The sequence below is a fragment of the Cydia fagiglandana genome, chromosome 1, assembly GCF_963556715.1.
Source record: "Cydia fagiglandana chromosome 1, ilCydFagi1.1, whole genome shotgun sequence".
In the NCBI taxonomy this organism is placed as follows: Eukaryota; Metazoa; Arthropoda; class Insecta; order Lepidoptera; family Tortricidae; genus Cydia; species Cydia fagiglandana.
This window is the reverse complement of record NC_085932.1, coordinates 5963393-5979450: the sequence shown is the minus strand read 5'-3', so window position 1 is coordinate 5979450 and position 16058 is coordinate 5963393. Positions and strand designations below refer to the sequence as shown.

General features: G+C 41.6%; 1 protein-coding gene across 2 annotated transcripts; it reads left to right on the top strand.

Annotated features, from left to right (window-relative positions):
• Nucleotides 1–3875: 3875 nt before the first annotated feature.
• LOC134679925 (glucose dehydrogenase [FAD, quinone]-like) lies at nucleotides 3876–13485 on the top strand. 2 transcript variants are annotated; one of them, XM_063538885.1, is made up of 5 exons: nucleotides 3876–4058; nucleotides 9120–9356; nucleotides 10104–10236; nucleotides 11945–12067; nucleotides 12220–13485. In XM_063538885.1, exons 1-5 carry the CDS (start codon nucleotides 3968–3970, stop codon nucleotides 13463–13465), a joined length of 1830 nt encoding a protein of 609 aa, XP_063394955.1. In that variant the 5' UTR covers nucleotides 3876–3967; the 3' UTR covers nucleotides 13466–13485. The 2 variants fall into 2 exon arrangements, with proteins under 2 accessions (XP_063394955.1, XP_063394946.1); XM_063538876.1 differs by lacking the exon at nucleotides 3876–4058 and adding an exon at nucleotides 4625–4750.
• Nucleotides 13486–16058: the final 2573 nt, after the last annotated feature.

The window sequence follows — 16058 nt, the reverse complement described above, 5'->3', positions numbered from 1 at the left end:
TAAATTAAATTTTCAATTTGTTCTTATGACTCTGGCGATGTCACCTAAAGTGCCTTAAAAATAAAGGTTAATTAGTCGCAAGTTGTTCATTTTGAAGTTTATTAATTACATTTAAAGACCGCTGCGTAATAAGTAATAAAATAAAACTATTGTGATCGTCATGAGAGCGTGCCGCGGCTTCCCATCGCCTTCTTGTAGGGGCCAATAAGGGCTGACTGTGATGCATACGTCCCCACAGTTTTCTGAGGTCTGTAAGCGAGCTATTACATGTGCATACTGATCGCACAGTCCACAGGGGGGATCTTCGAACCGAGTAGCGGAACTGCTCGCGCTACTCTACTCGCGTTTTGGTAAGAAACTACTAAGTAGGTATGTGGAGTTACTCGTACCTCTCCTTCCTTACTTAACTTACTTACTTTATAAGACAACTTACCTAGTTTCTAAATAAATATCTAAGAAATCCCCTAACTGCGCAAGTTTGACCTACATTTTATACTAAGTACCGGTTTCGGCGACAGATTAAGCGCAAAAAAACAAATACGCACACACTCGTACAATAGTAAAGAGTTTGTAGACACAATAGATATGATGAGTTTACTGACCCGAGTTTTGTTATGCATACAAGTTGTCCAACCGGTTTTGGCAAATTTAGACCTCGATACCCACTAAGCCCAATACAGGTAAAAGTTTACTATACGGCTATAAAAATTTCAATGGTTTTCTTATTTATAGATACAAGATGGAAAAATTTGAAGGATTATAATAGGTAATTTATGCTGCTACGAAAGTTAGAAAACTAGATGTGTTTATTAGTGAAATTTTAGCCTTTATTTGTTGAAAAACAAATAAAATGTCATTCCGGTTTCCGGATGCCAACGATCGAAATTAAGATAATTAAGTATTAGGTACACACCTTGATTTTGTCTATTTTTAACTAGTCTTTCATTTCAGTATACGGGCTTAAAGTATATACTGAGTGTATAATGTAGTAGGTTCACGAGAACAATGCTAGTTGCAATGTTATGTTATAACTTATAAGAATGGACGAAATATATTTAAAAAACAATTGTCATCTAAAGGGCGAGCCCGAATAACTTTAAACGTAGACTAGTAAAACAGATTTAAAAAAATTGTAACGTACAGTCGACGTCAAAGATATGTTCACAATTTTTGCCTTATTACAAAGGCTTTTGCCTATATGTGTAAAACGTTTAGTGTACAAGATAATTAGGTATTCCTTATAATGAAATATAAGTAAAATTAACATGTTTCAACTCCTCTAGTCAAACTTAATGAATTGCATGTAACCCATGCCTTAATTGTTTTTAACTAAAACGTCTTTTTTTACAAAAAGCAGGTAGGTAAAGAAAATTTAATTATTTATCCCAGAAAATTACTAGGTAAACAAAAATTTATAAACTTCACCTCTGTTCATATATGTAATATTTTTTACTCGTAGTACCATCAGTTTAATTGGCTTAATTAAATATATCGTGTATTTTTGGCGACTCTGTTTATGTTAAAATTTAAAAATCCTGTAAGTTGGCATTCTTGAAGGTTCCCTGAACCTGCGCTGGTACGTATTGCAATATGGTAATACACTTAAGACCGATTTATAGCTATACTTACTAGCATGATCTGGTCATTGGAAATAGAGATTATATACCTACAAAATAAAAAGTTATTGCAAACTACTAATCGTAATCTTATACAAAAATAATGACACGTTAAGAGTGTCTTTCTGTCATTTTTGTCATATTAAAAGGAGTGAAACGAGCAGACGAATCTTCTGTACCTACGATCTTTTCTTGTAAGAAGATGGAAGGTTTTATCGAGGTTTTATCGGTCCAACATGATATAAAAGTATCATCAGTACTTACATGTTGATCCGCGTTTTACGCTAAAATAGTTTTTTATTAATTGGCTATTCTTTCAAGTCAAATCAGCTTCTTTTTTAGAACTGTCAAAACGATTTGCTAATATGGAATCTATATGATATGACGTCACGGTCAACTCACCGACGTATTATATTTCATTCCGATTTATTAAATAGAAATTGTGGTTAAAAATAACTGCTATCTTTGTTTTTCTAATAATTATCTGGTGCTTTATTTCGTACACAGTTGAATATGAATTTTGTGGTAGAGGAAAGTACCCAATCATATATGTGATAAAGTCAAGAAAAACGTAAACATATTTAATATGGAAGACGTTCGATTATGCAACACAGCTGGCCATTGATCATGATCATCAAAGCTAATGTCATCGACCACTGATATGTGTGAAGAATGCGTAATTACAATACAATCATCACACGGGCATGAGACAATTCAGACACTCATCAGTTATGTATTTTCCTCAGAAAGCTTTATATTTGCATGCTAAATAATACCTTCTTGTTGTGACAGGTCTTAACTTTGAATAGTGCCTCCATAATCCGTCCTAATCCGAACTGCCAAGTGATCCTTTTCTTTGAAAGGTCAATAAATAGAATCTTATAGACTAGTTAAATGAGACGAATGCTTCAAATGTTTCGCATTTGACATCGGAATCAAGTGGTGTGAAGTTACTTTGTTAATAAATTTCTTTGATATTTTAATTTTGGTGTCACATTTTTTTTCATGTTGTAATTATGTTCCTATGGCCACCTAATGTCACCATCATCAAGTTCAGCTTGACGGTACCATTATATTGCACACCCGAATGACATTTTATGTGTGCAAATTTTCAGCTTCATGGGAAACCGGGAGGTGGGTCAAATTTAAATTGCAAGATTTGATATCAGACCGACACACACAGCGGGATAGGTAAAATTAAATAAAAGCTTCTAAAATATGGAACCTTAAAAATTGCCATGCTTGGAAATTTCTAATAGGACTAGGTACCTTTCCATGTTTCGTTTTTTTAAAGTTCATGCTAGGCCGAGTCCTTGGGTCCGACACACCCGGGGTAGCGGTACATTCAAGTGCGCGGTCAAGGCGCAGCGCAGGAGTCGCAAGCGCAGCGTGACTTGCGCAGACGACGGACGCGCCGCTTCCAACGTGCGCACAAGTCATTAATAATTAAATTAGTATTTATTTTGCATTATTTATTATTTAAAGTAAGACTTTATTAAAAACTGAGGAGAAAAAGTGCGAGTAAAAATATTTTTGATCGTCTTTTCTTCGGGTAAGTAATATACTTAAGTAATAATATTCTTTCACATAAATAAATAATGTTTATTTTGACTTAATTATTACAAAAATAAAAATTGGATTTATGCTATAACCCCATTATTCATACAACTTTACAAGCCTCAATTATAGACGGTCAAGCAAATCTTGTCAATAGAAAAAGGTACGAAATTCAAATTTTCTATGAGACGATATCCCTTCGCGCCTACATTTTTCAAATTAGCCGCCATTTTCTACTGACAACATCTGCTTGAACAAGTTTAGTTAATTTACCTATGTCTTATCTCTTTTCTTACAAATACCTAATATATGTCAAAATGACAGATTAAGACAAAAGATGCATAGTCTATTAAGACTTTTTTTTTAATTAAGACTTGTAATTTGTTTATGAATAACGCCATAAATATTTAAGAGTAACAAAAATATACCAGAAATGCGAGCAATTTTTTTGTTATTATACGTACTAATTTACCAGTCTCACTCAGTAAACGTCTCGACACTCAATCTGCTTATCAATACGAATTCATTTTTAATTTTGTTGTTACTAAAATATAAATGTTAGTTATATTCCCTATTTTCACTATGCCATAATTATTTCCTTTTCAGCAAAAATGAAGGATCTCAAAAAGAATGCCCTAGTTCTGTTCATAGCCTTAATAAGCACCAACGCACAGTTTTTCGACGACAATGTAGTGGCGGACGTTCAAAAGTACCCGCAACCCCAAGCAGCCATCGCCAGTGCTAGATCTGGGAAGTTCCTGTGGGCACCGCCGACCGCTAAGACACCGTCCGTGATGGATATGATGACGCAGACTATCGGGATCCCTGCCACGCCGGGAGTCGACCCGCTTGACTTGTTCCGCGACGAGTATCCTCTACCCAAAGGTAGGTCCAGTCAGTAACCAACGACAGTGCTAGATCTGGGAAGTTTCTGTGGGCGCCGCCGACCGCTAAGGCACCGTCCGTGATGGATATGATGACGCAGACTATCGGGATCCCTGCCACGCCGGGAGTCGACCCGCTTGACTTGTTTCGGGACGAGTATCCTCTACCCAAAGGTAGGTCCAGTCACTAACCAACGGCAGTGCTAGATCTGGGAGGTTCCTGTGGGCGCCGCCGACCGCTAAGGCACCGTCCGTGATGGATATAATGACGCAGACTATCGGGATCCCTGCCACGCCGGGAGTCGACCCGCTTGACTTGTTTCGGGACGAGTATCCTCTACCCAAAGGTAGGTCCAGTCACTAACCAACGGCAGTGCTAGATCTGGGAGGTTCCTGTGGGCGCCGCCGACCGCTAAGGCACCGTCCGTGATGGATATAATGACGCAGACTATCGGGATCCCTGCCACGCCGGGAGTCGACCCGCTTGACTTGTTTCGGGACGAGTATCCTCTACCCAAAGGTAGGTCCAGTCACTAACCAACGGCAGTGCTAGATCTGGGAAGTTTCTGTGGGCGCCGCCGACCGCTAAGGCACCGTCCGTGATGGATATAATGACGCAGACTATCGGGATCCCTGCCACGCCGGGAGTCGACCCGCTTGACTTGTTTCGGGACGAGTATCCTCTACCCAAAGGTAGGTCCAGTCACTAACCAACGGCAGTGCTAGATCTGGGAAGTTTCTGTGGGCGCCGCCGACCGCTAAGGCACCGTCCGTGATGGATTTAATGACGCAGACTATCGGGATCCCTGCCACGCCGGGAGTCGACCCGACACTACGTCGACGACGACAAAGGTAGGTCCAGTCACTAACCAACGGCAGTGCTAGATCTGGGAAGTTACTGTGGGCGCCGCTGATCGCTAAGGCACCGTTCGTGATTAATAATGATGACGCAGACTATTATGATCATTGCCACGCCGGGAGTCGACCCGCTTGACTTGTTTCGGGACAAGTATCCTCTACGCAAAGGTAAGTTAAGTCAGTAATGTTGACCTTTTTGTCTGATATCTTGGGCTATAAAAACCTTATAACCCTTTAACTGACCAGATTTTTGTAAATCTATAATTCGAGCCTCTTTGCCGCTTCACAGTTCTAAATATTATGCATTAAGAAAAAAAATACAAAAAATTTTTTGTTTTCACCGAACAACATAAGATATAATTATGACGCCTGTAATTGTAATAAAAGCTAAAACTTTCACTTATCTACTCGTACCTTCCTTCAAGATTCATCATCATCATCATCATCTCAGCCATAAGACGTCCACTGCTGAACATAGGCCTCCCCCTTGGACCTCCATTCGTACCGGTTGGAAGCCACCCGCATCCAGCGTCTTCCGGCGGCTTTAACAAGGTCGTCCGTCCATCTTGTGGGTGGACGTCCTACGCTGCGTTTGCTAGTCCGTGGTCTCCACTCGAGCACTTTTCGACCCCATCGGCCATCTTCTCTGCGCGCAATGTGGCCTGCCCATTGCCACTTCAGCTTGCTAATCCGGTGAGCTATGTCGGTGACTTTAGTTCGTCTACGGATCTCCTCATTTCTGATTCGATCACGCAGAGAAACTCCGAGCATAGCCCTCTCCATAGCTCGTTGAGCGACTTTGAATTTTGAGATGAGGCCGATAGTGAAAGACCACGTTTCGGAGCCGTAAGTCATCGCTGGTAACACACATTGATTAAAGACTTTCGTCTTGAGGCACTGAGGTATGTCGGACGAAAAGACATTACGTAGTTTCCCGAACGCTGCCCAACCGAGTTGGATTCGGCGGTTGACCTCCTTCTCGAAGTTGGACCTACCTAATTGGACTACTTGTCCTAGGTAGATGTACGAGTCAACAACTTCGAGTACCGAGTTCCCAACAGAGACTGGGATGGGCACAACATTGGCATTTGACATAAGTTTCGTCTTGTCCATGTTCATTTTCAAGCCCACCCGTTGTGAAACTCGGTTGAGGTCATCGAGCATCATGCTGAGTTCCTCCATCGACTTTGCCATGACTACGATATCGTCGGCAAACCGAAGGTGAGTGATGTATTCGCCGTTGATGTTGATGCCAAGTCCTTGCCATTCCAGGAGCTTGAAGGTGTCTTCCATTACGGCAGTAAACAGTTTCGGAGAGATAACGTCTCCCTGCCTTACGCCTCTTTGCAATGGAATCGCCTTCGTGCTCTGCTCCTGTACTCGGACCGACATGGTGGCGTTACTATACAAATACTTCAACACTTCGATGTACCGATAGTCAATATGGCATCGCTGAAGAGACTCAAGCACCGCCCATGTTTCCACCGAATCGAAGGCTTTCTCATAGTCCACAAACGCTAAGCATAATGGTAAGTTATACTCTTCGGTCTTCTGTATAACTTGCCGCAGCGTATGGATGTGGTCTATGGTACTATAGCCTTTTCGAAACCCGGCTTGTTCGGGAGGCTGGAAGTCATCAAGTCTGTGTTCGAGACGGTTCGTGATGACCCTTGAAAACAGCTTATAGACATGGCTCAGAAGCGTGATGGGTCTGTAGTTCTTCAATAGGCTGTTATCACCTTTTTTGAAAAACAGCACCACCTCGCCTCTATTCCATGTTTCAGGCGTTTTGCCCTCGCACAAGACGGAATTAAAGAGCTTCTGGAGGACTTTAAGTACCGGTGTTCCACCCGCTCTCAGAAGCTCTGAAGTGATTCCGTCTTTGCCCGGCGCCTTGTTGTTCTTAAGCTGCTTCAGGGCCATCCTAATCTCGTACAGACTGATGTCCGGGATATCTTCGGTATAATGTCGGGACAGCTTGGCTCTTGGATCTCCTACCAAGCTGTCGACGGGCTTTGCGATCGAAGTGTATAACTGTCCATAGAACCTCTCGATCTCGCCTAAAACCTCCGCTTTGCTCGACGCTATGCTGCCATCTTCCCGTTTCAGCTTCGTCAGCTGGCTTTGCCCAATAGACTTGTCCTTTGCGAACACTTTGGAGCCTTGGTTTCGCTCAATAGTCTCTTTAATACGGTTAGTATTAAAGAGACGCAGATCATGTCGCAAGGACTTAGATATACGTCTATTGAGTTGCCTATATGACTTCGCGTCATCGGGAAACTGCAACTTTAGCGAGCGTCGTTCAGCCATGAGGTTTAAGGTTTGCTCGGTCAATTTCTGAGGTCTATCTTTACGGCGGGGTCTAAAAAACTTAGACCCTACTGTGTGGACAGTTTCCACTAGCCCGTCGTTGATTTCGTCCACTGAAGCCAAGTTCTCTAGGCAAGCAAAGCGGTTAGAGAGCTCGAGTTGAAAGCTTTCGGGGTTTTGAACATGGGCTCGAGTAGGTCGGAGCGTAGACTTCATCAGGCTGGATCTTTCAAGTTTAATATTGATATTCAGTGAGCCTCTTACGATTCGGTGATCACTACCGGTCTTTACCCTGTTGATCACAGAGACATCGCTGAATATCCGTTTCTTGTCGGTCATGATGAAGTCTATCTCGTTTCTCGTGGAACCGTCAGGACTCATCCAGGTCCATTTCCTGTGAGGCGGCTTCTGGAAGAAAGAGTTCATCACGAAGAGTTCCTCTCTCTCCAGAAAGTCGGCCAGCCTCTGACCCCTAGGGTTCCGTTGCCCATACCCAAATTGCCCCACTCTCAACTCATCACCGCTTCTCTTGCCCAACTTTGCGTTGAAGTCCCCCATAACAACAGTAAAGTAGGTTTTAGAAGTATGTATGGCCCTACTTACGTCCTCATACATAGCCTCTACTTCATCATCGGAGTGTGACGAGGTCGGTGCGTATACCTGAATGACCTTCAGCGAATATCTTTTGGATATTCTGAGTATTAGGTATACGACCCTGCTCGACACACTGTCGATGGTTATTATGTTGTTTATGAGGGACTTGTGAACGAGAAACCCGACACCACCTTGGGACTGTTGGTCGCCCTCCCGGTGGTAGAGCAAGTTACCAGACTTCAGGGTTGTCGTGTCCTCCCCCTCTCTACGGACTTCGCATAACCCTACAATATCCCAGTGTAACCTGCTCAGTTCCTCTTCCAGCTCGCAGATCTTTTCGTCAGTCCTCATAGTGCGTATGTTGTGTGTTACCAGGGCCAGTCTTCGTCGGGGTGGGTAGCCGGATCTTTGCCGGAGATTCTTAGCACCCCTGACCCCGCTAATGCCCTGACCGCTACCATAGCCAGAGCACCGGGGGTCGCCGGAACCTCGGGGCCGTGGTTTGATTGTGCTCTGCATGATGGGGGGTGAATGCCATAATCGCCACGCTTGGCAGGCGGGTTGGCGATCGCAGTCGAGTACACCGAATTTGAGGGACGCTGCTGCCCGTCCACCGGTGGTCTTGGACGTAGTTTCAGGACATATCCGGGTCCTGGACGTAGTTTAAGGACATACCCGGGTCCCTTCAAGATTCAAGTTTGTTTTATTAATAGCTGTTGTGTGGTGTTTGTTGTTAAAGCCGAATAAAAATCCAAAATGTTTTTTTTTTTCAATAATGTTTCAGTATTTAGAGAAATTCTTCAGAGATTAAGTACTTCAGAGAATATCAATAACAATATATTTCTTATGCATGTAATATATAGGTAACAAGACAAAAATATTATTTAATAGATAATGCACCTGAAATAATGCATTAGGAAAGTCCACTCAAATCCACTACAACACAACTTTTATAACAGAGTTTGGCTGAACTAGTAAAAGCCGTTATTGAGTCATACGCGATTTACATAGATATCAATTGATGATTGATTGAATAATTTCTAATTGGACTAATTGTGTAAAATCGCTCTAAGTAAATATTAAATTGGATACTCAATTCCTTATGACTTGTTTATTTGATTTGTTGCTGTGGCGAAAAACGGCCTAAAGATGCTGTCCCGTTCGCAGTGTCATTGACCGCACATAATGGGTGAAATAGCATTGTAAAATGCGCGTGCGATAGTGATAGGAAGAGCCGGTTCAATGTACGAAATTCTTTGTGCTTACCTACTTCCTTACTTTATAAATTTAACTATTCCAGGTTACAGCCAACCGCTGGACGAATACGACTACATCATCGTCGGCGCAGGTTCAGCAGGGTCGGCGCTGGCGTCCCGCCTGTCCGAAGACAAGGAGAAGCCACGACCCATGGTACTGGTGCTGGAGGCTGGGAAGCCGGAGCGTCTCCTGACTGAGGTGCCCATGATGGCGGGGCAGTGGCCAATCTCTGAGTATGCGTGGCCGTACCAGGCTGAGCCTCAGCCGGGGATCTGCACAGGTAATTAATATATTATACTTTTTACATTTCAGAAAAATGCAGGAAGGTAGGTGTACCGTAAAACCATCTAACTATACCTAGTCTAAAAGCTCTTGTACCTGTGTCGCTTAACTTCAAACTCGGCCTGGTAAATCCATCCGACCCTCTCAGCAAATATCTATCCTATTAGTACCTTTTCTTAATACCAAAATAGCATTTTAGTCTGACAGGTGGATTTGTGGATTTAATCGAGTTTGAAGTTAAGCGAGTCCAAACCGAACCGACCGAAGTTATGGTCCAAAATTAATTCGAAAACTTTCTTAAATGAGACTATTTTACTTGTATGTCGCAGTTCTAGTCTAGACCAATTAAATTAGATCCAAAAAGAAATTTTAATGAATTAATTCGCAGCAAGCTGGAAATCGTTTTAATAATGCCGTCATTTGATCCTAAATGCGTGTAATCAGAGTTTGCTCAATCCCAGGAGGGAGCTTTTTATACTAAAATTATACTGCTATGGAACGCCGGGTAACTATATACGAGTATTTACAACTGAAAATAAATGGAAATTAATCAGGTTTTGTTATTATTTTATAGAGTCAACTTTAATCTTTTAAAGGTTTAATCTTTTTAAGGCTAACCTGCCCTAGCATATACATTTAATTGCCCTAGATTATAACGTACAAAAATTGTGAAATGTTAAACTATGTAGGTACTTATACACTTTTGCGTTAGCCTCCTCTTAAAGAGTGTTTATTTGAACTTCAGCGAGCGAGAACAACCGCTGCTACTGGCCCCGCGGCAAGGCTGTGGGGGGCACTAGTCTCATCAACTTCATGATATACACCCGCGGTCGGCCGCAGGACTGGGACAGGATCGCTGCGGATGGGAACTATGGCTGGTGAGTGAATTATGTTATGCAGGGTGATTCAGGAGACGTGAGCAGGACTAACACTGCGCATTTCGTAAATTATAAGCAACTGTTTCGTATCAGTATTAGTGAGGTTAACGTTAATTTTCTAGTCGTGTTGAAAAAAAAAGTTATTAATTTATTTACGACATGCATGGTCACCCTACAATTAGAATACTAAACTACCGATATTCTGTGTCAAATTGAATGTCATCACGGTCTGGTTACTTTTGAAAAATCGTATCTCACTCAAGTTTGACAGTGTATTTTCTTCGTAATCATAATGCTGTCATTACGGTTAAAGAGGTTTTATGTTTATTAATTAGGTCTTGTAGGGTGACCATGATAGTAGAGAATTAAATTTGCCCTCGCCAAAAAGTTAAAAAATAGGAAAAAGTGCGGTTGTTTCACCTAAATACGACGGCGATCGATCAATTATCCGTTACTGAGTGTGCAGGATTAGTCCTGCTCACGTCTCATGAATCACCCTGTATAATGTGCCTGTGCCCCGGATTGACGGGTGCAACTTATTTAGACGTTTAACTTGAGTCGATATTTAATTATTCACTAGAACTAGTACGTTTTCCCCCCATAAAAACCGGGCTATGGTTATATGAGTTATATCGTTGTAAGGACAATAGAGGTGTAGATATCGATGTAGAGTTCAAGTAAGTTATTCGGTTAGGCAGTCAAAGTGGTTTTACCAAATGGTTGAAATGAAAACTTAACTTAGAGTAACCTTTAAACTTCATGGTCTACTTTTGCGGGAGCCAATTGATAGGAATAGAATACGGCTGAAACGGTAACAAGATGGAATAATAAAAAAAAACATGGAAATTTTCAGTGGGAAAGAGCTCGTGATTCTCATTAGAAATAACATTATACCATTGAAATAAAATGGCTTATATACTCTGTCAATGCCTGCAAATCTTGCATAGACCTAGTATTAACAGCAACACTTCCAACTTTACATCGGTGGACCTTATTATTACAAGATGTACAGTTAACAGTGTCGGCGATGGTACTACTACCTATTTATTACATGTCTTGTCAGATCACACAGGTAGGTAATTGTACGCATTCCACAGGGTAATAGTAAGCTAATGCATGCAAATTGCCCTGATACATGTCCTATGTTAATCAATTCTGTGTCAGACCAGGAAATGATTTATATCAAAAATGTGAAAATAATTGTAATGTATAAATAATTTAAGTAATTCATTGCTATTACATGTCAGTGTAATTATCAGATTCGAGCGTCAATTATTAAAGAAACCTCGACAAAGAAACGCGCCTATGAACAAAGGGTTTCTTACATAAATATCCGACCGTGGGACACTTTTTGTAAGAAAGGATGAAAGGAACGGTTCACAGCGCCTTTTTAATTTATATTTTATACTTAAACCCAACTAGAAAATGTCGATTGTATTATTGTGTCCCGATACGTTGAACGGAAAACTGATGAGGATACTAACAAGGATAGTAGCAGTAGTTGGCTGTTCCTATCAACCTTTCCTACGAAAAGTGTACGGCAGCCGTACCTGTAGATGTAAAATTTACCCTTATTAAAGCAATAGCTTAACATATCTTATATAATATATATTAATAATGCTGCCCCCATAAGCCAATTATTTTCGAATCAAAATTTAATGTAAATATTTTACCTGCAAATAAAACAAAAATGTTTACTTAATTTCAGGTCATATAATGACGTCTTGCATTATTATATGAAGGCTGAGAAAGCAGATCTGAGGAGGCTGCCTAAACACCCTCCATACCACGGTGAAGAGGGCCCGCTTAACGTCGAGAATATGTCTTTCAGGTGAATTTCAATTTAGAATTCATATTATTATGTAGTTCAAAATGTCTGTTATCGTTGTAATTTGGAAATTGAACACGCAGAAAGAGACACGCAGTTTTCACTTTGGTAAATCAAGTAATGCATACCAAGTGACCATTTTATTCTGTTTACAGAACTGGGCTAGTCGAGGCGTTTTTGGAAGCTGGAAGGCAAATGGGCTATCCAACTGTCGACTATAATGCACCAGATGGCTTTGGCTTCGGATACGTGCAAGCCACTACACACTACGGACACCGTGTCAGCGCCGCTAAAGCCTATCTTCATGATCACAAACGTAGGAGGAACCTGCACATCCTTCCCACAGCGACCGTCACTAAGATTCTCATTGAACCTAACACCAAGAGAGCGTACGGCGTTGAATACGTCAGGAATGGAAGAAAATACACAGTAAGGTGTCGTAGAGAGGTGATTCTATCAGCCGGCCCCATCGCCTCACCTCAACTTCTCATGCTGTCAGGAGTCGGTCCTAAAGAGCATTTAGAGTCCCTTGGAATACCAGTCATTAAAGACTTGCCCGTAGGAAGGACGTTGTATGATCACGTAGCGTTCCCAGGAGTTGTATTTCCACTAAGCAGGAACAACGCAAGTTTGACGATTGGAAAAGTTTTACAAGTAAAAAATCTATTACAGTGGTTTACATATGGCGAAGGGCCACTTTCCAGTATCGGTTCGATTGAAGGTATCGGATATATTAAAACATCACAGTCGGATGATCCTGAGCAAGTGCCTGATATTGAACTAATTTCCATGGCAGGCTCACTAGCTCTAGATGATGGCCTATTCTTTAGAAGAGCATGGAAAATTAAAGACAAAACATACAATGAAGTTTTTGCTCCCTTAAATGGGCGCGACACTTGGTCTGCTGTTCCAATGCTTTTGCAGCCAAAATCCAAAGGCTATTTAGAGCTTCGTGATACTAATCCCTTTTCTCATCCAAAAATGCACGGTAATTACTTAAGCGATCCTAGGGATTTAGCGACTTTGAGGGAAGCTGTTAAGACGGTGATCCAAATAGGGCAATCAGAGCCTTTTAGGAAGTATGGTGGACAGTTGCATCTGGCTTATTATTCTCAGTGTAAGAATGAGGTAGCAGGATCGGATGCTTATTGGGATTGTGCTATCAGGACGCTGCTCATAAGTCTTCACCATCAGATAGCGACGTGTCGGATGGGGCCACCGAATGACCCCAATGCGGTGGTGGACCCCGAGTTGCGAGTGTACGGGATTGACGGGCTGAGGGTGGCAGACTCGGGAGTGATCCCGCGGCCAACGGCAGCGCACTCCAACGCACCAGCGATTATGATCGGCGAGAAGGCAGCTGATATGATAAAACAGACATGGTCCAGTGTGGTGCATTAAATTAAATAAATTTTAAGATAATCAAATTTTTTCGTTTTTTTTATTAGGGTCGTATCAAAACCAGTTCGAACCCATCACAAATAGTTATATCTGAAACGGGCTCCTGGTTATCTGAAGCGCGGCGACTTCACAGCTCATAAGAGACTCTATACTGAAGTTTTAAAGTAAAGTACTTCCAACTGCACTTAAAGTCGGGCTAAGTAGGTACCCTAGCGCGCGCTTTATAAACACTGATTTTAATCTTAATCCCTGTACCGCAGATTACTTAAGAGGAGGCGTAAAGCCAGGACATGGAAGAAGAAAGGGACAAAACGAAATGTCGTGACGTCGAGTTATTTTGCATACAAAGTAACGGCGCGATTCGAGAAATGAATTAGATATTAAATAGTAAAGACATGTGACGTTCCACGGCAAACGGCATATTTCATATCTAGTGAATCTCAAATGCATTTCCCGAATCGCGCCGTAAGAGGTCACAAGTTCCAATCTCGATAGGGGGGCATTTATCTGTGTGTTTCTGGATTGTACATAAGTTTGTAAATATCTATTTAGATATGCATATTTAGTTGCCTAGGGGCCATAGTATTTACAGGCTTGCTTAGTTTAGTGCCAGGTTGATCTTTGTAAAATTTTACCAAAAAACATGTAGGCGAACTGCATATTCGTACGCTGAAATGAGCATTACATTTTAATGGCATCCACGCATTAATTAATTTCCTAATTTTTAAAACAAACACATTCCGCTTCCTAAAATAGTATTTTTGTAGTATACGTTTAAGAGTGTCTGACGTGTTACAAAGTACGAGTATCACACCTACAGGCTGCCGCGGGGAACCACGGATTTTCTTTATATTTTGCTGAAAAGTCGGTTTTTTGTGCATCGAGCGAGGTGGTCATAGAAACTCTGTGATAAAACTACGCAAATCTTTCGGATTGGTTTGTTAGATTAAATCTGGACGAGTATTAATCTGTTGTCTGTTGAAAGAAAAGTCCCGTCAGTGTTAAAAGCTTGTAACAAAAACGAAGTTTTGGACAAAAAACTATTTAAAATAATACCGAAGCAAATAAAACGTTTCGGAAGTCAATTGAAAACAGGTTAACTATGTCGCCGTGTGCCTGCTATACGGCCACAATTCAAAATTTTTGATTATCTGGATTATTGCAGATTCGTATTCAAAATTGTTCAATTTACGATCTTATTTCGAGAGCCATAGCAAAAAAGGTCTTTAAGAGCCTTTTTCTCACAAGTGGCCTTATGCATTTGACCATAAATTGTCAGACAATTCCCTGCAATACAGCCACTTTTGAGTTGTGGCTATATAGCACACGTTTTAAATGAAGCTTTTGAGTTGCGTCCTAGAAAATAATAATTAGCTGAGTTACACATATTATTATTATCGCGTACAGTGATCTTGTTCCTATCAAAGTTGATATAAGTTCAAAAACTAAAACCCGACTACTGCAAATCGCGCTCTAAAAAGTATGAAACAAGATAGAATTCTTATCTGAAGTTATCAAACAGGAAATATTATAAATGTTATAATTTTTTTAATAAAAAAATACAACGTAATAAAATGTATTACATATATTTACAGAGATATTCAAAGGATCGCCGTGCATGGTCGTATGCCACGATTATAAACTTTAAGGTAAAGTGGCATACGACCACAGCTATCCTCTGAATCTCTGTAAAAATATAAATAATGTAGTAAAATTACACATATTACATTGTATTTTTTTATTAAAAAAACTATAACATTTATAATATTTCCTGTTTGATAACTTCAGATAAGAATTCTATCTTGTTTCATACTTTTAGAGCGCGATTTGCAGTAGTCGGGTTTTAGTTTTTGAACTTATTTTTTATTTAATTAATTTTGGGGTCATGACTTCGTTACTAACTATTCGAAGTCACTTTATATTACTTTTTCGAGGGCATCCCCAGTACAGAAATACACGCAGAGCGCCACATATATCGGGCTGCGCTATCCTTTGGCATGGAGGCGCTTTCGGCGCCCAGCTTTGGAACGTGTACAGTGCGCCTCCTACGTCGGGCTACGCCCGACTCTATTACTATGAGCTGCGGCTTTGGAACGCGTAGACCGTGTCTTGTACGTCGGACTACGCCTGACTCTTTTAGTATAAGGGCGCCAAAGGCGCCCGGCTTTGGAACGCGTAGAGCGAGCTTCGTACGTCGGGCTACGCCCGACTCTTTTAGTATGAGGGCGCCTTCGGCGCCCGGCTTTGGAACGCGTACAGCGAGCTTCGTACGTCGGGCTACGCCCGACTCTTTTAGTATTAAGAGCGCCCAAGGCGCCCGGCTTTGAACGCATACAGTGCGCCTCGTACGACGACGGGCTACGCCCGACGCGTTGAGTATGAGGGCGCCGAAGGCGCCCGGCTTTGGAACACGTACAGCGTGCCCGTACGTCTTTTGTACGGCTGTTTCATGCATTTGCCCGGATTTGGTAAGCGTCCAGCGTGTCACGTATGTCGACACTTTTAGTATGAGAAAGTCGAAGTCGCCTGGCTTTGGACTGCTTGCAGCGCGCCACGTACGTCAGGCTACGCCCGACTCCTCTAGTATGAGGGC

Bases quoted from the DNA above. Each gene is read 5' to 3' on its own strand.
- LOC134679925 (XM_063538885.1), top strand. From the start codon at position 3,968: ATGGATATGATGACGCAGACTATCGGGATCCCTGCCACGCCGGGAGTC. The intron at 4,059-9,119 runs GTAGGTCCAGTC...TAACTATTCCAG, and splicing joins CGAGTATCCTCTACCCAAAG to GTTACAGCCAACCGCTGGAC. The intron at 12,068-12,219 runs GTGAATTTCAAT...TTCTGTTTACAG, and splicing joins GTCGAGAATATGTCTTTCAG to AACTGGGCTAGTCGAGGCGT.